The 25,354-nt window shown below is 41.0% G+C and overlaps 1 protein-coding gene across 6 annotated transcripts in view; it reads left to right on the top strand.

Moving 5' to 3' along the window:
* CHRM2 (cholinergic receptor muscarinic 2) overlaps positions 1-11,276 on the top strand; it is an 89,588-nt gene extending 78,312 nt beyond the window's left edge. For 3 of the 6 annotated variants that reach the window (XM_084206815.1, XM_084206816.1, XM_084206817.1), the window contains 2 exons: positions 2,784-4,216; positions 5,128-11,276. In XM_084206815.1, the coding sequence (XP_084062941.1) occupies positions 2,823-4,216; positions 5,128-5,221 (1,488 nt within the window). In that variant the 5' untranslated portion in view covers positions 2,784-2,822 and the 3' untranslated portion in view covers positions 5,222-11,276. Of the gene's footprint in view, positions 1-2,783 lie in introns of all 6 variants that reach the window. The other 3 variants (XR_014616202.1, XM_084206819.1, XM_084206818.1) reach the window with 3 other exon arrangements.
* The last annotated feature ends 14,078 nt before the right edge of the window (positions 11,277-25,354 follow it).

The raw sequence follows: 25,354 nt of genomic DNA, 5'->3' as shown, positions 1-25,354 counted from the left end.
AGCTGGTGACAGCAGATGTTTCCCTGTACCTCAAGAAGCTGTAGCTGCCCTTGAAATTTGCAGCCCAGAGCCACCAGCCTTCTTAAGGGCTGGAAAGTTTTGTGCAAAAAGAGGGAAAGAGAGACTCCTTTGCTTTGCTTCCATTCCTATTAACACAAAGAAATCCCATTTCTAGAAAGTTAGATTAGCTTTTAGCTTTCATCCATCTCCTTGCATCCCATGTTTCCCCATAAAATCAGGGGAGTTGTTACTGAATTGCCAATATTTCCAGTGAAAGTGGGTAAAAATTTCACCTGAAAAGACTCAGGAATAAAGTCACCTGGGAAATAGTAATTTGGTTTCACAAGTTTCAAGTTTTTAAAATTAATTTTGTTCTTCAGTGGAATGAAAACAGAACTTCTGAACAGTTTTTCAAAAATATATTGTAGAGAAACACTTTTTTCCTTATAACAAAGCATAATTTTTTGTCTCTAATCCACTCCCATTCATTTCCATTTTGCTCCCCCACTCACTTTCTATCACCAGAGGTAGCTGCAGAGCACTAGATCATGAACCCTCTTCAGCTGACTTTTTTTTTTTAATCAATACATCTCTATGCATGGTTTTGCCTCTTCATTAAAAATGCATTCTGCAAAGAATGTTCATAAACAACTCTGCTTGGGAGAAATTCTTGGCTTGTCCAAAAAATTGATGCCTTACACATCTAACTGGATAACCAGCTGCTCAGCTGGGAAGCTTTGGGAGAAAAATAGACTGGGAATTGCTGAAATGTCAGTCCTATATATTAAAGGTGTCCTGTCAATGTTTTTGCACAGAGTAGAAATTCTAAAACATTCCACTCAGCCTATTCTGACTGTACAGAGCACACACTTAACTAAAGCATTCCACTTCCTCATTTTGTTATCTTGAACCTGATCTCAAGGATTTTGGTGTTGTACCTGTAAATAGATAGCAAGAAATAATTGTCTGTCAAGCCTTATGCTCCTCTATTTATTCACTTCAACATAGAATTGGCAAAAAAATTTTAGCAGTTTTTGACCCAAAAGGCAAATGCATGAGCCCCACCCTCTGCCAGTTGTATTTCTCTAAGGATAAATTTCAAGATTACAAAGTTTCCTCAGACAAAAAACCTTTTACCCTGGTTTAGCGTTTTGACTTTTCCACAGAGACAGGCTTGCTTATTTTTCCCAGAGCTCAGAAGGGGTTTTGCCACTGTGCTGACATTTTGCATCATCTTCTTTCTTTTGCATCTGCAAAAAAAAAAGGAAAAAAAAAAAAAAGCAGCACAGTTCTGAACTGACAGTAAAAATGCATTGCTCCTGTGAAGTGACGTGGACTGCATATGTCTGTGCATCAGCAGGTTAGTCAGAGGGACCAGAGCAGAATTTTCTAATCCCTGGTGTAGAGAGGAGCCATACATAGATAATTTTTTTGTCTTCCTTTGATTGCATTACCATGTTTAGAGACTCCTTCTTAAAGAAGTGATGCCTTATGTATTGGGGGGGAAACAGCAGAATATTGTAATTAGGGAAAAACTCTAACTTCCCTGTCACATCTGGCCTTCATGCTTCAATAATCCCTTGAGCACAGCTCATAAATAATGAGCACTCAGATGCTGTACAATTCTAGTGCATTCTATTGACTTCCAGGGGATGCACAAAAGGACAGAATATATCCTGAAGGTAAAAGCATGCACTATTTTCTGAGTCTTCTATCAAATGTGTATCACTAGCAATTTAATTACTATTTATTGAGCACTGGCAGTAGGGTATAAGGGGCAGAAAAGGAATTGCTATGTGTAAACAGAACTGATTTTTATCTGTTTCTTTATTTAGCATTACCCTGCTGTCTATTTCAGACCTTTTGTTTTAGCTTTATGTGATGCAGATTAAAAAAATTGTGATTTGAAAAATAATGGGAAAAGTGCAATCAAGCAAGCATCAAAAGATAATACCATGTTTAAACAAAAACCCAAACAGACAACAATGCCTTACCCAGGTACAAATACTCAAAAGTAAGTAAAAAATAACTTTAATCTTACTGAAATTGAAAAAAATAGAAATCAAATATGTATGCATCTAACTAGATAGGCAAATGATCAGCTGAGGTGAGTTTACAAACTCTGTTAACTTCAACAGACCCACCCTCTTTTGTTTATTGACAGACTAATTAGTTTGATGAAGTGCCAAAATCTTTGTATGTGCTGCCTAAAAAAGGAACTGCAGGGTAAGAAAACTGGGGGGAGATATGATAAAAACCCATTCCATAAACCTCACAGAAGCATGCCCAGGTGGAAAAGAAAGAAAGACAGAAACAGAGATCTCCTTCCCGTGATCTGCCTTTCAGGAGATCACAGCTTCACTTTGGATTATAAGAATGTTATACCCTCCAGTCCCGACTTTTTATTTGGAATAGGGTTTGAAATGAGCAAAGTGAACTATTTTGTTAGCAAGAAAGGAAATAATATGCAGGTTCAGTTCCAAAATATTCAAGTCAATATTAGTTTTAAAAAATAACAAAGAAAAAAAGGCATCTGAGAACTTTAAAAATGTAGTTTTCAGTCCAAACGTGTGCCTTTCTCACATATTTAGAGCTAGCCTATTGTTCTGTTATTCCTAAGCTGTACACTCTAAGGTGTTTCTTTCAGCCAAAGCTGACCGGTTTTTCCTGAATACATCTTCTAGCTTTAAACTTTTGCCAAGTCATCTTTTTTGGGATCCATTCCTTTAAGGCAAAGGGACTAACTTCCTGATGGTGTCTGTTTTCTTTTCTTTCCTCTGCAGGCTTAAGCTGTAAGCGGGCATCTTGTGATCAGAAGCGAAATGAATAACTCAACGTACATAAACTCTTCCTCTGAAAATGTGATGGCCTTGGAGAGCCGCTATAAAACTGTCGAGGTGGTGTTCATCGTCCTGGTGGCAGGGTCCCTCAGCCTAGTCACCATAATTGGGAACATCCTGGTCATGGTGTCAATCAAAGTCAACAGGCACCTCCAGACTGTCAACAATTATTTCCTGTTCAGCCTGGCCTGCGCTGACTTGATCATCGGCATCTTTTCCATGAACCTGTACACCCTGTACACTGTGATAGGCTACTGGCCCCTGGGGCCCGTGGTGTGTGACCTCTGGCTGGCTCTTGACTACGTGGTCAGCAACGCCTCAGTAATGAACCTGCTCATAATCAGCTTTGACAGGTACTTTTGTGTCACCAAGCCCCTGACATATCCCGTGAAGCGGACCACGAAGATGGCCGGCATGATGATCGCAGCCGCCTGGGTGCTGTCCTTCATCCTCTGGGCCCCTGCGATTCTCTTCTGGCAATTCATTGTGGGAGGAAGGACTGTCCCAGATGGGGACTGCTACATCCAGTTTTTTTCCAACCCTGCTGTCACTTTTGGCACTGCCATTGCAGCCTTCTATTTGCCCGTTATCATCATGACTGTCCTTTACTGGCAAATCTCTCGAGCCAGTAAGAGTCGGATAAAGAAAGGAAAAAAAGAAGCTGCCCAAAACCAAGAAACAGTTTCCCCCAGCCTCGTCCAAGGTAAAATAGTGAAACCAAACAATAACAATGTCCCGACCAGTGGGGATGGGTTGGAGCACAGCAAAATTCAGAATGGAAAAACCAGTGAAGAGACTGTGACCAATAACTGTGTTCAAGGGGAGAAGGAGAGCTCCAATGACTCCACCTCCGTCAGTGCGGTCGCTTCCAACTTGAAAGAGGAAGAAGCTACCAAAGATGCCAGACAGGCTTCTGCCTCCCAAGACCATGTCAAAGCAGAGAACTCCAAGCTGACATGCATCAGGATAGTCACCAAGTCCCAAAAGGGGGACTGCTGTGCCCCTACCAACACTACCGTGGAGATCGTAGGCACAAACGGGGAGGAGAAGCAGAACAGCGTGGCCCGGAAAATCGTCAAGATGACAAAGCAGCCGGCCAAAAAGAAACCACCCCCTTCTAGAGAGAAAAAGGTGACAAGGACGATTTTGGCCATCCTCCTGGCCTTCATCATCACCTGGACCCCATACAATGTGATGGTGCTCATCAACAGCTTCTGCACGTCCTGCATCCCCAGCACCGTGTGGACCCTGGGTTACTGGCTCTGTTACATCAACAGCACCGTCAACCCCGCCTGCTACGCACTCTGCAACGCCACCTTCAAGAAGACCTTTAAGGACCTTCTTATGTGTCATTACAAGAATATAGGAGCTACAAGGTAAAAACGATAGTGAAAATGATTGTGGAAAGGGTGGAGGAGTTCCAAATTAATTTTAAAAAAACCCTTGATGCTACAGCACTTTATGGTCTTCTATGGAATGTGCAATCCAGGATGTTAGTGGAAATACTGATAAGGGGCATCAGCTGTACCCCTGAGGACTACACTTTAAAACATTTTTTTAATAAATGAAAATAAATCTTTGGGACACGGGGATGTTTGAGAAATTATTCAAGTATGTGGACAGGAGGCACAGTTCCTTACTTTCTGAGAGTGTTCTGCAGAAGGGCTTTTAAGTCTATGATTTTTGGTCATTCTGTGTAAAATACTTGTTCTTTCATTCTCTTTTTCTTGTTTTTTTTTTTCCTGTGTGTGTTTATTGTGTCTTCATCCAGGTAAAAAAAAAAAAAAAACCCACCAAATTTTAATAATAACTGTGTGGAAGAGACATAGGAGTTTGGAAGATCATTGCATAATCCAAATCAATCATGGCAGAAATGTTCTAAAGCTCAAAGTTGTCTAAAGCTGTTTTGCCACTGTCATGTAAGAAGCTTAATGTTAGGTCAATCATGATGAAAGTTTTTATGTTGTTTATGACACCACCATTTCCAAAACCACATCAGTTCTGAAAATGTTCTTATGCACAACATGTAATCATTGTATATTGTTCCAAGTCTGCTGCTTGCCCCATCCCAGGGGCTTTTGTTCTGTGACTACTTCATCATGTCAAGATCAAAGTGAAAAGACGTCGTCTCGTCCAGATTGCTACATGCCAAGACTTCTTCAGCAACCATGTAAACCAAAGCTTTTGAGACAATTTTGTTCACTTTATTCGTCACATAACATCAACCTGTGGATTTGTCTTTTACCTTCATCAGCCTTTTCTTCCTTTCTGTACTTTACTTGTCCAGGGCAAGACTGAACAACAAAAGAAGCTGTAAATTTAAAGGTCTCATCCAGTCAGCCACCATGGTGGCCAAACAAAGGGTCTCAGCTGAAGAATAGAAACAAGATTATTACTAGAAAAATGAAAAGCTACATCCATTTAAAGTTGGATGTACAGATGAAGAGGTATGTTGAGGCTTCACAGAATGAATAGATAATATTAGATGACGATGCTCTTGACCAGTCAAAAGATAATTCTATGATTAATTTATTGAGGTAAAGAATAGATAGACTGACATACCCAGCTGGATCAAGCTCTGCTAAGCCCTTAGCGTGAAACTGGGGTAATTTCTGGGTAAATCCTGCACAAGATGTTTGCTTTCTGGAAAAGATATTGGTCATGTTGCCTTGTACTACCTGAGAGCCATATTTTTACTGTAAGTCAATGGGTTACACTAATAAAAATGCAGACAGGAAAACTGTGACTATAGAAAAACAGATATTAAAATAGTCTTTATGGGAGTCTGGCAAGGGTTAAGTTCAAATATTTTTTGCTGCTCTGCACTAGGTGAAATTTAGATCATTTCCACTTGACAAAGAATTTAGTATTCCAATATTGTATATTTGCTGAAGCAAAACAAAATATTTTGTAGACAGGTCAGAGAGTATCAGATTACTGAAAACAGAGATTGTCTGTGAGTTATGCATATTTTATTTACCTCCTTCTTAGTACCTCTAATTTCCTGGCCCCAACAAAGGTATATTTATATGTTTTCTTACCCAAAAAGTGCATAGACAGTGTCCTGAGGATCTCTTTTCCGGAGTGAAAGCCACCCACCAAACAGGACACCAGTTCATCTGGTTATTTCATGCTACAACTTCAGAGTATTCCAAAATGCACCTCAAAATAGCAGCCTCTGAGATTACAGAGAAATTAATCTTGCAGGATTGAGTTTTACATTTGACAAGCTTAATGGAGCAGAGTGACAAAGCACTCTGGTATCATGACAATTTTCATGTTTTGCAGCACAAGTTCCCAGTAGAAAGTGAAAATGAGGAGGATTAAACGGCAGTAAATTAAGGCCATGTTCAATTCCAGATCAACATGTCTTAATATGAAGTCATTGAATTTAGACCCCTAGTGATTTTATCCTAATATAACTGTCTCTATATAGCCAGGGATCTAATTTTGCAACCCTCACTCGCCTTGAGTCATATCTACTATCACTGTTTTAATCTTCCTGCTTGTAAGGAAGAATAACTAAATGACAAACCTTGCCAAAATGAGCACTGCTTGCCTTTTAAAACTTCATTCACTATTTATCTTGACAGGTCAAAGGAAGGACTTACACATTCCTGGCTTGTTCAGTCTCTTACAGTGTTAGAAAAATCCAGATAAAGTCCCGAGATGGAATAAAATCAAATATGTTCAATTTCTAAATCTGACTTCTTTAGAAAAGTTTTGTAAAAGAATCACACCTGCTTCTTTCTTTTAGCAAGTGCTGTGGGTATCAATAGTACAGATACTCAGTCTGGGAAATAATGGTTTGTATAGCCATACTTAATCTTTTAAATTTGGTTTTCTGGCAGGCCTGCAAATCCCTTATTGTCACATTTGAAGCTATCACTTGTTCATAATGAAATAATCTAACAGATAAGGACACTCCTGCAGGTTAAGTGTGACAGATAGATTGCAATTATACTCCTCCATCATGTGATATGATGACACTCAAAATACCACAGGAAGAAAAATATTTCGGGGCCAGAATTCATGAAAAAATACAAGCAAAGGAAAAGCATAATTTCAAAGTTTTCCAGCACTTTTCCCTAGCACCACACTCCCTTTTGATCTCAGAAGATGCTTTGATTTGTGTTCGAGTATATTTAAAAGGCTTAAAGGACACACAATCCTCCGTGTTTCCACCCTGTAACAGTTTATGGTACACTTACATTTGCAGACAATTAAACAGTGTAAAAATAGATGACATAGTGCACCTGTGTATGGCTCCACAGGCATGCAAACACACACACAACCCTACATGGTTGATATATATGAAAAAATAACCAACTAATATTCACTACATTGCATGGAACCTTGTCTGCCTAATGTGCATTGCCAGCTGCTGGGAGGTGCAGAGCCAGCACTTATTGCACTGTCTCACCCCTCCTGAAGGCAGAGAAGAGGCAGAACGTGCCCTCAGATATCAGGAACCTCTTCAGGTGGTTGTGGCTCAGTAAGACAAAAATGCTCTAATGGTCCAGAACCAAAATAATTTCTTCTTGAATATCCTTTGAGCTTTCATGTCTTTCCTTTGTGTCCCAAACCACGTTCACCAGGTTTCACTTCCCTCCTGAGTGATAGATCTGCAGGATCTAGATGTCAGTCTTGAAGAGCAGCTCTCCCTGGGTAACCTCGGCTTCCCTGGCTGTCACCTGCACCCTGTGGTCCCCAAGGTGGCCCTGCTGCTGGAGCTGCCTCATCTTCACCTTCAGCTTGGCCAGAGGATCCCAGCAGCACATCCACGCCATGTGCTGGGCTGGCCACTTCTGTTTCACATAGAAATCCAGCACACTGTGCAGGTGACTCATGAGAACAAAAAGAAAAAGAAAAAACATCCCAAATATGATAACTGACAACAAAAAATTGCAGCTAGAACTTCTTGCCCCCTCCTTTTTTTCCTCTTTCATTATTCCAGAAAGAGGCAGCCCACAGGGAGTGATTTGTGTTGTCGTGGGTCAGCTGTACCTCCATGCTCCAGGAAGAGAACAGCACCTTGGAGATGCATCAATCTCCACAATCAATAGTGGGCAAATTTCCTGACTATTAAAGATGTCTGTGGTGGAAGAGAAAAGAAGAAAGGAAGAAGGAAAGAGAAAGAAGAAAAGGAAAAGGAAAAGGAAAAGGAAAAGGAAAAGGAAAAGGAAAAGGAAAAGGAAAAGGAAAAGGAAAAGGAAAAGGAAAAGGAAGAAAGAAAGCTGAAGCAATGTTTAAGATCTGCTTTCCAATGAGAACAAAGTCTACGAAAAACTTGTCAGCCTTCTTTCTGTTTGAGATTTTCATTTGATTTATTAGGAATCATAGGATCTATTGAAAGATTGCAAAGTATTTGAATGTTGCCTGATGGAAGGCAGTCCAAAGACAACAAACACAACAATATAGGTCAGATTGCTTTTTCTTGCTTTCTTTCACTGTTTTTTTTTTTTTGCTGTACAAAAGCTCACAGGGATGGCAGTGTTCAAGTGGACCCCCAAGATCAGTTGTCTGGCATTCACAAAGCATGGAGGGGACAAAAGCAAGTGCTAAATCTATCAGCCTTCTGCATTATACTCTTCTGGTGGAGAAAAACATATTGACAAGAAGAGGTGCCTTCAAGAAGTGTGGCTGTGGTGAAAACAGCCCACACACCACTGAAGAAACCCTTGAAGTGGCCCAGCAGCTCCTGGCCTCTCATCCAGGGATAGGAGCAGGAGGGCAGAGACTTCTTTTTATTTTATCTCCTTATGGATTTGAATGTGTCCATCTGTGTATGGGACTTGCTAGAAAACTCACTGCCCCCTTCCCCAGTTTTGACTGATTTTGATCTCTGCTCTTCCTTCCTGTGAATGGGACATTCCTGTGGGTGACTGAGTGTTGCCTCAGGACACAGCTCCCAGTTTCTCCTGTGCTGCTGGGGTGGCATTCTTTGAATTTTTCACTTCTGCTGACAGTACCTCTCCTTGCCACTTCTGTGCCCCAAAATTAATCATGGCAGTGGCCCAGCAGGACTGAGTGGGTAAAGCATCCTGACAGCCAACTTGCTGGAAACTTGGCATGAATGCAGCTTGGGGGCAGGAGTGGAGTAGAGCCATGCTGTTTTCTCTCTCCCCCTAAAATACTTTGGAAAAATCTTTATTTTTTGACAAATTGTGGAGTTTCTGGTATGTTACAAAATGGTCTAGACTTTTAAGGAATCTTTCTTTTTTAAAGTTTGTAGAGAACCTTGCCTTGAAGGAACCTCAGAGATGGTCTTTAATTTTCTGTGGCCTCTTTTCTCTGCCTGTTTTTCCTCTTTTGCCACAGTTTTACCAAAAAAGCTTTCCTCCTTACTTTAACAAGTGTCACCTGTGCTACAGCTACAGGCTTGTAGTTTCACTTGCCTTTCAGGCACTGTGAATGCTGGTATTTAACCTCCTTGACCCCACCCAAAAACTGCCTTCCCTAGCATGCAACACCCTCCTCCACTGAAGCCCAAGCTACTGTGTGGAGTGGGAATAAATCCTTTCTGCATGGGTTTTAAATTGGAAGTAAAACAAACCCTCAGATGAAACAAGGCCAAATGAGTTCTTTTGCTCCCCAGTTGTGTTATCTCTGTGTTAGGCACAGTGGTGGATAATGTCCAAGAGTGAATGTGCTCATAGTGGGATATCATGCTGCCACATGCACGGATTAATTTTCTGCTCTGTGCCACAGAAAGGCAGCCCTGCCTTCCCTTGAATCCCCTTTCATTCATGAGCTGACTGGAAGAGTATTCACTGAGAGCCCAAACCCAAGAATGTAATTACAGCAAGGCTGAGTTGAACATCTACCACAAACAATGCAATTATTTCTCCTGTATTTTTACTTCCCTCCTTTGCTGCACTGTGGAGCTAGTGGGTTACAGGAGCGTATCAGTCCTCCCAGGACTCCTGTTTCAGAGTACTGGGTAGATGTGTTAAACACATTTCATTCCAGTAATAACCAAATAAAGGAAAATAAATTCTGGTGTCTTTTTGCCTTCCAAAGTTCTGCATTACCTGAAGAGTGCCATTCTGCTCTTTTTGGTCTTTCCACTGTGAGTCTCTTTTTTTCTTTTTCTCTTTTTCTATTTTTTTTTCTGGATCATACTTGCCCAGAAGCACACAGCAACCATGTTCTGAGATGTCCCAAGGTGCTCTGACTCTGGCAGAAGCAGCTCTGTGTGGTAGTTGAGGCAGTGTGATCACAGCCCGTGATCCAGTGCCCTTGGAAGGAAGAATTTTTGTAAGGATTTACGATACTAAACACTGAGTGTTTAATATCTGGACTGACTCACCTGACAGCACTGGAGAAAGCACAGGGGGACAAGGTTGGTGTGTTCTTGCTGGCAAAGGGACAAGCAAGCCACAGCTGGATTGCCTTTCTGCTTCCCCCAGCCCATGTGGGTTTCAGGGAAGAGGTGGGGATTTCTGCCCCCTCTGGAGACTCTGTCTCTCCACCTCTACTCCAAAGACAGCCCTTCCCTGAAGCACACCCTGGCAGGAATTGTAATAAAAACACTGGTGGGAGTGCCATGACTGCCAGTCAACAGACACCCTTCTATCCTATCCCTTATTTCTGGTGCCACTCAGCTGAGGTGGTCGGTAAGTTAGGGGCTAGCATTTGTAAATACCTTTAGATAGTGTGTTTTAACATGACCAACACCATATCTTGACTGTGTAAAAAATAATACATTATGTGTAATACTATCCAGATCAGCTTATAATGTAAATATATCCACAATGAATGTCAAATTATGCTTTGAGCTCTACGTATGAGGAAGAACCTCATCTCTTCTTGAGATCTTTTTTAACTTAACAATATGAAAAACTTGTTATTCATATATATATATATATATTTTAAAAAAGCTGCATTCTTTTCTTCAAAAGAAAATACAACTGCAAGAAAGAAGGAATGCATTACATGTATGTGATCTCCAAAATCATGTGGTAAAACCAGGAACTGAGAATCTTACAAGTAGGGGACTGGTCAAATTCTCGATGCCGTACATTTGATCTCATATAAATAAGATAAGCACAAGTTTATGGTTAGCTGTGTAAAGCTGACCCACTTGATTATATATACATTATAGATATATATTTATATATGCTGTATAGATATACATATATTATACACAACATTCATACAGTGGAAGCAAAGTTTGATTAAGTTATATTAACTGGGAATTTGGATGTAATGTTGTGTTCCATTTGGAGGAGAAATGTCTGTGTTATTCAGCAGCATTTGTTATACAAGATGAAGAAAGAAGGTATTTCATCAAAACAAGCCATGAAGGAATAAGATGATGAGGGTTTGAAACATTTTGAAGAGACAACTAAAATTACATGCAATATATATGTATGTACTTCTGCTGAGTTGTATTCCTAGTTAAAGCATTGCATTAAACAGAGAATTATAATAGTAAAAATGTGTTTGTATGTGGTATCTCTGTTTATTTAATCTTTCTACTGACTGAACTACTCTGTAAAATGTAATGGTGATGGATGGAGAAAAATGGTTTTCCTACAGTAGCCACAGGCTGAGAATGTGTGTAGTAATCAGGAAAAAAAATTCTAAGCTTATTTTCTCTGACTTCCTTGGCAAGTGTGAAGTTCAAGAAGGATCTCAAGTACAACTTCACCTTTTCTTGTTTTGTCCACATCTTTGTTCCTCCTCCAGAAAATATCACCTTTAACCACAATGTCCCTTGAGCATTCTGACAAGGGCCTCCAAAAAAACATTCCTCCAGATATTTCTGTCATCCAAGTATTGAAAGGGAATAGGTAAGATTCTTTTGTAGCTGTCCTGTTATATTCAAGAAAAATAAAATTTTAAATTAAAGGGAGATGGTACCACTAACAACCAAATACTTGTTGAGCTCCCTTTGCCTTATGACTGCAAACCTGTCTGCAGAGCATGCTCAGAAAGCATCCAGGAGTAGAAATAAAGAAATCAGGTGCATATTCAGCTTCTTAGGGTCCCAGGACACTGTTTCACCTCTACTTCACAAGCAGAGAGAGCTCAGAAGCAGCAAAGGGATCCAGTGGTGGTGGTGACTGGGGACCATGGCTGCCCAGGTAAATCTGGTTTTTGGAGCACAGTCAGTCTGACAAGTGATTCAAGGGGGGGATCTCTTGGGCATGGTGCATCAGCTCTGTCTGGGTCAAGATACTTTTGTCCACCTGCTCCAAAATGAGAAGACATTTTAATAAAATAGGCCTATGTTGGCTTCCTTTTCCTAATTTTTCCTTTCTAAAATTTGAGGATCTTCACTGTTTCCAGCTTTACAGGACTTTGTACCTGTCTCACCCTCTCTGCCAAAGACTTTCTGCCCCTGCCATTTGCTCTGCTGTTTCTTCAGCCCAAGCTCACCTTCAGCCATTTCACCATCCCTCCTCACCTGCACCTTTCCACAATGAAAATGAGCAAATCCAGTTTTTCACCTGCCTTTGTCTCAGAGAAATCAGATAAATTGATGTGTTATAATATATTTATTTACATGTACTTATCCAGTATCTAAGCCCCCTTGCACCCTGCAGAGCAGGGACTCTACTGATAGGCTGCAAGGTGGGAAAATTTTAAGGGGTAGACCCTGATGGTCAAAAGACATTTGTAAGAATTGCAACAGAGACACAAGCAGGTACCTGAAATCTGTTTTCCCAAGGCACAGCTATATTCAGCATGCACATTTCTTGTTTATACATGTATTTAAGATCCATATTGCAGAAACACATTGCTAAGGCTACCAGAGCACTGATGCTAAACTTTTGTTTGTCTTCCCACTGATATTTTGAAAGCTTTTTTGCCAGTGCTGATTGTACACAGTAGAAAAGAGACCTGGATACGCCAGATTACCTGCCTGAGCCATTCACTCAGACTCACAGTTTCACCACCAGGCTGTGAGCAAAGTTATCTTTTTCTTTAAAGGACTAGAATCATATAGCACAATAATCAAGTACAATATTCAAGTACAGCCAGTAATATTTGCAGTTAATGTAATACTTAATAATGTACATTACCTCCCCTCTGGAGAGACATTTTGAGACAATGTGGGCACAAGTGTCTTTATTAAGTGCTTCTCTCTGAGGCCATTTATTAGCAGAAAAAAATAGGTAAAGTGTAGCTGCCTACTGCACCCTGAGTCCTGGGAGCACCCTAAGGAGATCAATACAGAGAAATGCTGCTATTTAGTAAATCCATTACCCCTGTTTCTGGCCTTTTGCCAAGCATTGCATGCACCATCTACACGTGGGAACCCACTTGGCAGCACCAGGACATTGACACCTTCTTCTCCATGGAGCTTGCCAGGTTCCCTTCTGCCAACACACAGAATGGGGAAAAAGAATAAAATCAGCAAGAATGATATCCAAGAATTGGAGAGACAAAAATACCCCTTTCCTTCTGCTCTCAGTCTTTGTCCTGTCTTGCCATCCTCTCCTTCCTTGTTCTGGTCCTTGCTCCCTCTCCCTGTCCCTTTCTTCCTCGCCTGTCTCTGACAAGTCTCATCTACCTCTCCAGATTTCTCTCTCTCATTAACAGCTTGCTAAAGATGCTAAATAAAGCACTACAAAATCAAAGCCTTTGGCTTAAAAATGCAAAGTAATGTAAGATGGAAAGAGCTAAGAAGGAATGCCTCAAAAAACTCTGGAGTTAATTCATTTAGTTTAGGAACCAAAGGTTTTCCCTGACTCCCCCCATAATCACTACTGTCATTTTGCCTGCAGTTGGAAAGCACTTATAAACAGGGCTGAGCAGAGAATATTAAATCCATATGGCACAGGAGCAATATTCCTAAACAGAAACATTGCCAATGGCAGCTGCACCAAATCGTTTTCTGGAACTATAGACACAATGGATCTGTGGTTTTGCAAAATTCATCCTACTGAAATGCAGGCTAATGAAAGAATAGGGAATGAGGTCAAAGAAGTTAAATCTCTCCAGCACAGACCTACCTTAGCTCCCATGACAGATGGGAGCAGTGCCAGGAGCCCAAAGGAGCAAGAACTCTGTAAAAGTTGCACTCTTTGGGGCAAATTAAGATATTCTGGGGTTGTCTGGCTGGGTTGTCATTTTGGGTAAGAGTTAAGCTTCTGCCAATGTTGAATGTCCTTCAACAGGAGGGTTAGGCTTCAGCATTCCTGCCAGTAGCCAAGAGATAAGGATGAGAGCAGAATTCAGTGTAGAGAGGCTTAGTTACTAAAATAGTGGATGTTCAGGATGTTCCACAGAAAATATAAACAAGACATATCAAACATGGACATCAAATCCCAGTTTTTTTCATGCTGTCTTTCTAAAATGAAAAAAAAAATAAACCAAAAGTTTCCAAGTGTTTTAATTGGTATCTTTTCCATTACAGGGAATTTAATTTCCTTGTATGGAAAAAAGTCACCATGATTTTATAAAAGGGAGGGTTGAAGTCTTCTCTTCATGCTGAGCAGACATGAGCTAGACAACTAAAAAATAATGGAGTTGGTTGGGAGCTTTCTAGTGAAACTTTTTTTCTGCTATAAAATGAGGATTTGTTAATTTTTTATTTTTTTTTTGGGGGGGGGTGGGGAAGTGGGGTGGATAAAGCAAGAGGAGACTGAGGGAGACCTCACTGCAGTTACAATTTCCTCATAAGGGGAAGAGGAGGGGAGACACTGATCTTTGCCCTGTGGTGAGCAGTGACAAGACCTGAGGGGATGGCCTGAAGTTGTGTCAGAGGGTTGGATATCAGGAGAATATTCTTCATCCAGAGTGTGACTGGGCACTGGAACAGGCTCACCAGGGCAGTGGTCACAGCACAGCCCCACAGAGTTCAAGAGGAATTTGAACCATACTCTTGGGCACATGGTGGGGCTCAAGGGGATGGTGCTGTGCAAGGTCAGGAGTTGGACCCGATGATCCTTGAGGGTCCCTTTCAGCTCAGCTTATTCTGTGATTTCAGAGGAATTCCTGGGTTTGAAATACTCTAGGGAAAAAAAGGGATAAGGGATAAGTTTTATGGCTTATGCACAGCCTTGAGCAGTGGCCATCGTGCACCAAGCTAGAACAAGCACAAACAGGTTTCCATAGCATTCCACAGAGAACAGGAATGACCACAATTTCTGTTCTGGGCATGCTTGGGTCATAATCCAGAGCACGCAGTCAGCATGATTATGCTTTTATGAACACTTATAGAGGTGCTCCTCTAATGCCAAGGACCCTGCAAAGAGGAATATGTACTTTACAAGCTAAAATATGTGTTAATCCCTTGGCAGACACAGCTGGGAGTGGAAAGGGCTGAAAAGTGAAAGTCAATGGTGTTTGCAAAGATCTGTCAGGGCACAGAAGAAATGAAGATGAGGCATGTCACGCTTCATCTGCCAAAAGTAGGACACCCTCCTAGGGGCGATGTAGAAACATAATTTTCCCTTATTTAAGGAACCTTATTTAAGTGGGTTGAAGGCCTCTTTGGATACAGTTTTTTCTGCCTATACTGATGATGGGGAGAGCCAGGGTGCCAGGCTCAGACAAGCCTCTTTTGAACAGCTACAGTCAGACAAGATGCTTCTCAGTCCACATGTGCACAGTCCCAGGGTTTCATAGGCTTTGTAGATATAGCTGTAACAATAATTGTAATAACTGGTGTTATGCTGAGAAAAAATGAGACAGGGGAGGAAAGAGAAATCTGTTATGCAAAGGTGCAAACTATACGGGGAGAAAATAAAACTGATCGGTTCTTACGGCTTTGTTCTGTATTCAGGAGTGCCTTTTGTTCTGGGAGAGCTTTGGGTCCTTACAGCAGCACTGTTGTGTCCAGTTTGGCATGTCCTTGAACACAGTAGAGCCACCTTTGAGCTAAGTGTCCTGAGGGCATAGGAGAGCAGCCTTCTTTCCTTACCCTGGGTGCAATCATCGTGGCTGGCATGGACCTGCCCCTCTCATCCCTCTCAAAGGCACTTCTTGAGAAGAGAACAAAGCAGTAAGGCAGAGAGCTTCAGCCTGGGGCAGTGGAGCTGGAAAGGGCAGAGCAGGACTGCTCTGCTAACAGGATCTGACATCCCCATCATGTTTCCTCCTCTCCATCGCTCCCTATTAGCATGCACCCACCAAAGGTGCCAGGAAAGCCACTTCACAAGAGCATCACCCCAAAGCCACTTCACAAGAGCATCACCCCAAAGCCACTTCACAAGAGCATCACCCCAAAGCCACTTCACAAGAGCATCACCCCAAAGCCACTTCACAAGAGCATCACCCCCCCACATGGATACTAACCTGAAAGGAGAGAAGCCTTTCAAAGGGAGCTGAGAACCTGATTGCAAAGGCCCAATGTGACAGTCACCCAAAGGGCAAGGAAGGGACAGGCAGTAGTTTACAGGCACTTTTTTCCATTTCCATCCACCCCTCCATCTCAAATTTGCATTTTGTATAGAAGGGAAAAAGAAAATAACTGACTTGGATTCAATTTCCCACTGCTCTTCCTGTTATGCTGGACACAGGCTGTGACTGTGATGGATAAGCAATAAATATACTGAATAAAAAATACACCCTTAGCTGTTAACTTGCTAGGAGAAGCTTTAAGACTCTGGGTTTTACCTTCTGGTTTAAAGGGATTTCTGTTGCACACCCTATCTCCTGCTCTATTGCCTTTTGCCTATTGTTCCAGGAAACCTCCTCCAAGGGCTTTCCCTCTATCAGGTTATGGACCTAATCCTGAAACAGTAATTCCTCAGGGGTCCAGACAGTGCTGATTACCTTCCAATGAGATAAAGTACCCCTCATGCCTGGGTCAGTGCCTTGAAACCACCTCTAGTTTCTCCATGGCTAAGAGTGATTCCAACCTGTTGATAACAACATTTGTTAATGGTGGTGGGTACTGCTGCCCCAAAGCAAAGCACTTAAAGGAAGAGTCTAGATGAAATATTGAATTTAGGGAAAGAGCATTATGAGTTTTATCTTTAATTTCTGCTGCTTTTCATCAGGCCAGTAGCTTATCTGAAAATAAATTCAAAATTAATCTTCAACTCAGAGCAAATACAAGCCCAGGGACCATTTGTTTGTGAATACATCTCACCCATAAATTTGTCAGGAAATGATTCTAGAGTGAAAGTGGCCAGGGAAGGGAGGGGTGTAGTATTATACTTGTAGTGATATAAGCATCAGAAAAGCAATTCAAAACTAGACATGAAAAATTCAGCAAAATTAAAATTTCGTTTAGCACAATCCCATCATTTATTCTTTGAGTATGTCATGGTTTTGCATGATTATTATATGCATTTCTAAATGATGCTGTAATAAATAATGAAATTCATGAAATTCACATCCTGTATAACATAAAATATTGAAAGCTGTTTTCAGGATTTATCATTTTCATGGAAAGTTCTCAAAACAAGCTTTTGTTCCAAGCTTAAACAAACAAAATAATAATTTCCAAAATAATAATGTCCTAGTTTTCCATGAATTGGAAAGCTATTTCAATGTCCCTACTATTTGTGTGTCTGCCTCATGAGCATATACACAGATGTACAACTGAAAAACCTGAAGGCCAGGATGTTGACACGCTAGATATCCCAAAATCAGGCACAGAAGCTGAACTACAAATAACTACTGTCTCCTCAGTACAAATACATTTCTCAATATTTAAAATTTGTATTCAACATAATTGCGCAGTGAGTGTGGTTTGAGCAGAACAAAAGAAAAATCTGCTATTTTAAACCTCAGAAAAACACTGAAAAGCAGTACTTTTTCAAAATCTGGGGGGGGGCTTTTGCTCTCCTGTTCAGAGGAGATGGTGCAGCATCAGCACACAGCCTGTCTTCCATGCCTGGCACAAACATGTCTCTCCAAACACCTGGGAGGGATCGCCTCTTGCAAGAGTTTAGGCCAGCTGAGCAAGGGCAAGAACCCCTGTAGGCAAGAAGGGAACTCTTCTCTCTGTCCCTGCACAGCCTGGGTGCCAAATTCTCTGTAGCCCTGTCTCAGGAGCAGAGCTCTGTGCATTGATCAGCACAGTGCAGCTGTCCACCCACGTGGTTATTAATGGCTAATAAACAGCTCCAGCACCCACGAGCTGCATTTTTCTTAGCACCAGCCTGCAATCAATCAAACACCCAGAAGGGCTCCAAGAGGTGCCATCAGCTGCAGGAGTTATCACATCAGGATGTTTCACTGAGAACTCCCACACGAAGCCATCACGTGTCAGGTGCTGCTGGGGGTTAATCAGGAATTTGCAGTGGGGATGGGGCCCACAGAGCCCCCAGCCCCTGTGCTCAGCTACCTGCCTTGGCTGCTCTGTGGTCCTTGGGAATAAGAGAGGAAATTGGAACAGCTTGAAAGGAACATGGAGAACAAAGCACAGAAAACATTATCTGTGTCTTTGCTCCCAGGAGAAAATCCTGTTTGCTCGTAAAAAAGCCCAAAATATTGGGTGCTTTCCAAAGGAAATATGAGGAAACTTGAGAGAGCTATCCCATTTTCACTGCTTAATTTAACAGCTTGCTGTTGGTGTATGTGAAAAAGGCAATTGTAGCAAACACAATGCAAATAAACCTGATTTTAGGACCAGTGCAAAAAAAAAAAAAAAAAAGAGTTTGATAAAACATTTATGTTCAGAAAAAAACCCCAACAAAACAAGACAAAGACAAACAAGACAAGACTTCTTTTCCTGGTTGTTTTTCCTAATAATACACAAGGGTTTTTTTCATAGTTTTAGCTATGTTCTACAGTGTAAAGCAACTTCCATCCTGGCTTTATGACATCCCTCATACTGAGATTGTAGTGAATAAGGCAGAAGAGAAAGGTGATTGAATTCAGGTCACTAGACCACAGCAAGGAGACAAAGTAAGCTAACATCTTCAGCAATACCTAACAGGCCTCATTTCCCCTGTGCCCACACTTCTGACATAACACACAAATAGTCCAAAAGTTTCAGCAAAAGTTATAACACAGGAAGACAACAAAACATTCCTAACACACCCAAGCTCTCAGCCATAAGGACACAGAAACAGCCATACAAAATGTCAGAGTAAAACACTTAAATGAGCTAAGAACAACTTACATGGTAGCTGAGCAAGGACTCTGAGTTTGCAAGACTCCCTGTGCAGTGACAGGAGCAGAGGTAGAGGAATAAGTAGAGAGCTGGTAAAACTTCCTCAGTGCCTAAAGCTTTGCAGCTGCATTGCTAGAGCTGCCTCTGCCTGCAGAGTGCTGGTCATGGAGGGTCCCTGTTCATCCACAAGATCTGCTGGGATTCAAAAACTCATAATCAAATATTGTTCTGTTCGTCAATCCTGGTTTCAGCCAGGATAGAGTTAATATTCTTCTCAGGAGCTGTTACAGTGCTGTGTTTTGGATTTAATACGAGAATAAGGTTGTTAACACACTGATGTTTAAGTTGTTGCTAAGTAGTGTTTACCCAAACTCAAGGACTTTTCAGAAAGCAAGTGCTTTCTCAACAAAAGTTGGAGGGGAGCATGTCCAGGAGACCTGACCTGAAATAACCAAAGGGATGTTCCACGGCACAGAACATCCTGCTCAGTACGTAAACTAGGGGGAAACTGGCCAGGGGTGGCCATCATTGCCCAGGGACAGGGCAGGCATCAGGTGGTGATCATTTGAACTGTGCCTTTCTTGGGTTTTATTTCCCTCTCTCTCCTTTTCACTACAACTATTAGCATTGTTATATTGTATTTGCAGGGTGCCCCAGGGCAGGAAGGAATGATGAATCTGACTCCATGTTCTCAGAAGGCTAATTTATTATTTTATGATACAGTATTATACAGTACACTGTACTAAACTATACTAAATAATACAGAAAAGATACTTACAGAAGGCTAACAAGATAATAATGAATATTTGTGGCTCTCTCCAGAGTCCCAACACAGCTTGGCACTGATTGGCCAAAGAGTCAAAACAACTCACAGCAGAAACCAATGAAACACTCACCTGTGGGTAAACAATCTCCAAACACATCCCCAAAGAGCAAAACACAGGAGAAACAAATCCGATAATTATTGTTTTCATTTTTCTCTGAGGCTTCTTAGCTTCCCAGGAGAAAAATCCTGGGTGAAGGGATTTTTCCAGAGAAGTTGAATGCCACATTGTTATCATTAGTATTATTTGTATCATATTTTGCTTTGTTTCAAGTATTCATCTGTTCTCATTCAAGTATTCATCTGTTCTTATCCATGAGTTTTCACTTTTTTCCCAGTTCTTCTCCCAGTCCTGCAGTCAGCAGGGGCTGTCAGCAATGTCTCCTCATATCCCCTGGCTGAACTTTTCCTACTTTTTAAGAACTAAAAGTGTGGAACAAAATAATTACTCCTTACCTACTGGGTACCTGCTGTTAGGATACTCAGCTGTGGCAGAAGGTGCCTGTGGGGGCCTCAGATATTGCCAGGGACAACTATGAGCGCTGACTTTCCCCCTTTTTATTTCCCCAGTGCTCTAAACTGAAAGGTGGCCACTCTGTTGAGCATAAAAAATACCCCAAAAAAACCAAACCAAACCAAAAAAAAAAAAAAAAAATTATCTGAATCTGTTGCTCTTATAGATTTAAATGGAAATGGATATTTCAGCCTTCTTGGACATGACAGACAGAGATATGAACCAAGGCTTTCTAGTGGGTTCTAACAGAAACAAGCATTCCTAGGCCACTAAAGCATTGCTTCAAGCCTAAGAAACTGGCAGCAAGCTGAGAAAAAATTGTACCTAGAAATACAAACTAGAGGAAAAGGTTCAGTCTTCTCAAGCCCTCTTTTATTCCTCACTGCCTCCAATTAACCAAAAAACCAGCTCCTTCCCAGCAACCTATATTTCCCTTGATGCAGCTTGAGACTGTGTCCTCTGGTTTTGTCAGTTGCTGCCTGGAGAAAGAGACCAACCCCACCTGACTACAACCTTGTCTTGGTTTGGAAAGACAGGTGTCTGCTAAGGAAGGCAGGAGCCTCCCCTGAAATGGACAATGTAAACCCCCTCCCTCTGAATTGTTATAAATCTGAAATAAAGGGGCTCCCAGGAAAAATATGGGAGCAGGAATAACAGTTCTTTATTAGGGAAAAGATAATAAAAATTAAAAAAAAAAAAAACAAACAATGCAGTAAACCAAAACAACACTGACAGAGTCAGAACACAACCTGATACCCTGTGGGTCAGGGTGTTGGTAGCAGTCCAGTTGGAATTGTGGCTGCAGTCCTCCTGGAGTGTCAGGTGTGGTTCTGTTGGAGCAGTGATCCTGTGGAAGGGTGGAGTCTTCCTCTGAAGATCCAGTGGAAGAGGCAGCTGCTCCTCTGGGAAATCCAGTGGAGAAACTGGTCTGCTGCCCCAAGATCTTAGATTGTATCCAGTTAGGAATGCTTGGCTCCTCCCCCTGGGCGGAGCATCTCCCAATGGGATGATGTAATTTTATCAGCCATGCAGTGACACTCAAAGGCCCATTAACAGAAGATATCTCCCTGGAGGGAGGATTGGTTTGTGGAAGAGATAAGGAAAACTGCCACACCTCTAACAGATGGCAAATAGAATTCACAGTGCCTTGCAATCTAGCACAAACCTCCTTTCAGGAAATTGTAGAGTGATAAGGTCACCTCTGAGTCTCCTTTTCTCCAGGCTAAACACACCCAGCTCCTCCAAGCCCCTCACCAGCCTTGTTGCCCTCCTCCCCTAGCCCAGATCACCCACTCTTCTGGGTAACTCCCCCCACTTTATGCACTGGGCATGACATTCTGCTGTATGGAATATCCCTCTGGTCACTTTGGGTCTCCTGTCCCTGCTGTGCTCCCTCCCAGTTTCTCTTGTGCAGCTCCTCATGGGCAGAGCATGAGACAAGGGAAAAAAAAGTCCTTGATTTAGGATAAACATGACTTAGCAAAAACCCCAAAACATCAGTGTGCTATCAGCACTATTATCGTTCAGAATCCAAAACACAGCCCTGTAAGGAGAAGAAATTAACTCTGCCCTGGCTGAAACCAGGACACATATGCAGTTCTGTAACCTGATCCAACAGCTGATCACCAACACAACATAGATTAATCAGAATAACACAGAAAAAGGTCTGGGAGCTGAGATGATGAATCAGCTCAGGTTTCATCACTCAGCAGTATTTCCTGAATAGAAACTGAGCTCTTAATCACACCCAACCCTCCCTAGGCCTGCCTTCCTCTTTCCTCTTCTTCTACCCCTGAGGTTTCACCTTCAGGAAAGACTTTTGCCTTGTGCTCAGGGCCACAGGCCTCTGAAATCCTGGAGATCCCAGTGGTGATGCTCTCATTGTGCAAGAGCTGCATTTGAACATGAGTTCATTTCCTTGTAGGCAGGAATCTTCCTTCAAACTAAGCTTCAGGGGTTATTGGAACCCCGTTCATTTTTAGGACTGTCTGTAATGAGATGCCAACACAAATTAAGGTGGATTCTGAACCCCTTTTTCTCTTCTGAAGTCACAACATGCAAATTTTTGAAAGTAATAAGATGAGGTGATTGCTGCAGTCATCCAGCTGGGACATTTTTTAGATGTCACCATTTCTTGTAGAAATAAAGCGATTCAGACAGACACTCAGACAACCAAAAGCACCTATTGAACCTTCTTTGAAACTTAATCCATTTGCAAGCTTCTCAACTAAATGAAGGAGTGTTCAAGGAACTGCAGTTTTAACAGTGTGTTGGATTCACCACAGAGTAAGAAAGCACAAGGGATGCCACTCCAGAATGCCATCTCTGTTTTTAGGTGCACAACTTCTACATATCCCTGGGAGCTTTCCTCACCTATGGCATGCTTTGTAGGAAACAAAGAAAAAATATATTGAAAGCAAATCATCAAATATTTATGGTTAAAATCTTCTCATAACCTTTGCCTTTCATCGCTGTGGAAACATTCATGAGTACAGGGAGCTGTCCCTTAAAATAAAATTATAAAATTCTCACCAGAAAAAGAGTGAAACTGGGCAGGATAATCTATTTCCTGTGTTGAAATCATCAGTAGTACTGGTGAAATTCAGCATTTGTGTTCTCTTTTAGCCAGCTATAACCCTATTTAGCAATGAGATGGTCTGATACTAATTAGCCCTCATCACCTGCTTATCTGCCTTTATCAGGGCAATTTGCTGCTCTTTATTAACCATAACCATATAAACAAGAATATACAATATTTTTTCTGTCATCTCTCTAGAACTAAGACTGCTACTTAACAAATCCTCCAGGGAAAAAAGAGACATGTCAACCCAGGGCTTGCATGCCCTTCAGCGTGGGGAAACATACCAGGGTATGAAATCAGTTTCTTTTCTCAAATTCCTAACAAACATTTGACCTCAGATGATAAGGCATAGATTCTTTTAGTAGTGAGATAAATAAAATACATATTTGAGTAAAGCAGAGCTATTGGTCAAAATTTTCTCAAAAATTATACATGGGGAAAAAAGAAAGTAAAAAAATTTAAATGAATCATTGAAATATTTTAAGGAAAATGTAAAAAAGAAAGTAATATCTTTGAAAAATTGCCTACATTATAGTTTAGTAAGTGGAAAAATTAAGGAAAGGGATAGAAAAACAAGCCTTGCTTCATTTCAGTGGATTTTAACAGAATATCTAGCAAGAAAACATTTTGTTTGAGCTAGTATTTTTTAATATCATTAATTTTAGATTAACCTCTGAGGCAGAAAATAATTGTAAAACCTTAACTTCAGTAGTCATCTATTCTGACCTTCTGCAGAAGAGATACCATGAGATTCCAAGACATACCAAGAGATACCATGAGTTACCATCCAGAGATTCCTACTGCAAGTTCAGAAATTCCACTTGAATTACAAGTGGTTTTACAGAAAAATTTTCTGCTGAATCTGGAGACATTTTAAAAATAATCCTGATTTAGTGACAAGTTTGCTGGCAGGTATAATCAATTTCTCTTAAAGATACTTCAGTGACTGAGTATTCTTAGCTTAAGCATTTGCCATTGATTTCTGTTCTGAATTTGAGTAGCTTCAACTCCCAGCCACCAGAGCCATTTGCAGATTTTTATACTTTCAGAAGGTTAAAATGTTGTCTCCTAGTAAATCTGCTCCTCTCATAGGCACTTATCTGCAGTGAACAGGCACCATTTACCTTTAAAGATAAACGAAAAGGACATTTTACAGTAAAAAAGATTTTCCAGGGCTCCAGTATTCCTTGTAGCTCTTTCCTAGACTTCTCAGTTTGTCAATATGCTTTTAAAAATATGAAACACATCTGACTGGGAACACTGTTTGATTTGAAACACCTTTCTCAATGTAAAACAAAGCTTTCCATGAACATGTGGATTTACAGGAGATTGCCAGACTGCCTCAGAATTAGACCAACAATGCAAATATTTTCTAGGAACGTGGCTGATACAAATCATCCGAGTTCAAAGCAGGGGTCTCAAATCTTTAATTCTGGTAATCCAAGGGTGTGGTGGTGTTTGAGGGTCCCAGGGCATGGGAAGAGATGGGAATCCTGTTTCAGAAGGCTGATATATTACATTATATTATATTATGCTGTATATCATATCTATATTATATTATATTATATTATATTATATTATATTATATTATATTATATTATATTATATTATATATATTATATTATATTATATTATATTATATTATATTATATTATATTATATTATATTATATTATATTATATTATATTATATTATATTATATTATATTATATTATATTATATTATATTATATTATATATCATCATGTCATATCATATCATATCATATCATATCATATCATATCATATCATATCATATCATATCATGATGTTATGTTATGTTATGTTATGTTATGTTATGTTATGTTATGTTATGTTATGTTATATTAATCTATAGCATATCATATTTATTATATTAAAATAAAATTATATACTAAAACTATACTAAAGAAAAAGAAAGGAGACTCAGAAAGCTAGAAAGGAATGATAATAAAACCCCACGACAAACTCAGAGAGTCTGACACAGCTGGCTGTGATTGGCCATTAATTAAAAACAATTCACATGCTGGGTAAACAATTCTCCACATCACATTCCAAAGCAGCAAAACATGGAGAAGCTGAAGCTTCCCAGCTTCTCAGGAGAAAAGATCCTGGCAAAGGGATTTTTCATAAAATATCACAGTGACACAGGGGATTGACCGAATACCAGCGTTGCTCTGCCTGGATTGTCTCCAGTTGGGGTTGTTGCACTTGCTGTGACTCACTGAAGCTCAGGGGACCCAAGCTGAGAACACTGCAGCTCATTGTGCATGCCACCAGAGCTCTCCTGGCTCTGCTCCTGCCATGGAAGTCTTGGGCTCAGATTCCTGATCCCAATCCAGCAAAGCAGACACCCCCAAACCCTGACCCACGGCCAGGTGGGATGACCCCCACCTCGGGTGTCCTGGGGGACTGTCCAAAGGGACTCACATGTCCAGGTCCTGCTGCAGCACTCCCACAGGATGGGACTCTGCCATGCCTGGGAAACGAGGTGCCTGTGGCTGGGACCATCATGGAGTTCAGATGCACCGGGTGCCAAGGTGTGCCCAGGC

Source organism: Fringilla coelebs (genome assembly GCF_963513975.1).
Source record: "Fringilla coelebs genome assembly, chromosome: 5".
Taxonomy (NCBI): domain Eukaryota; kingdom Metazoa; phylum Chordata; class Aves; order Passeriformes; family Fringillidae; genus Fringilla; species Fringilla coelebs.
Note: the sequence above shows the minus strand (reverse complement) of the source record. Positions and strands in the feature narration are given on the sequence as shown.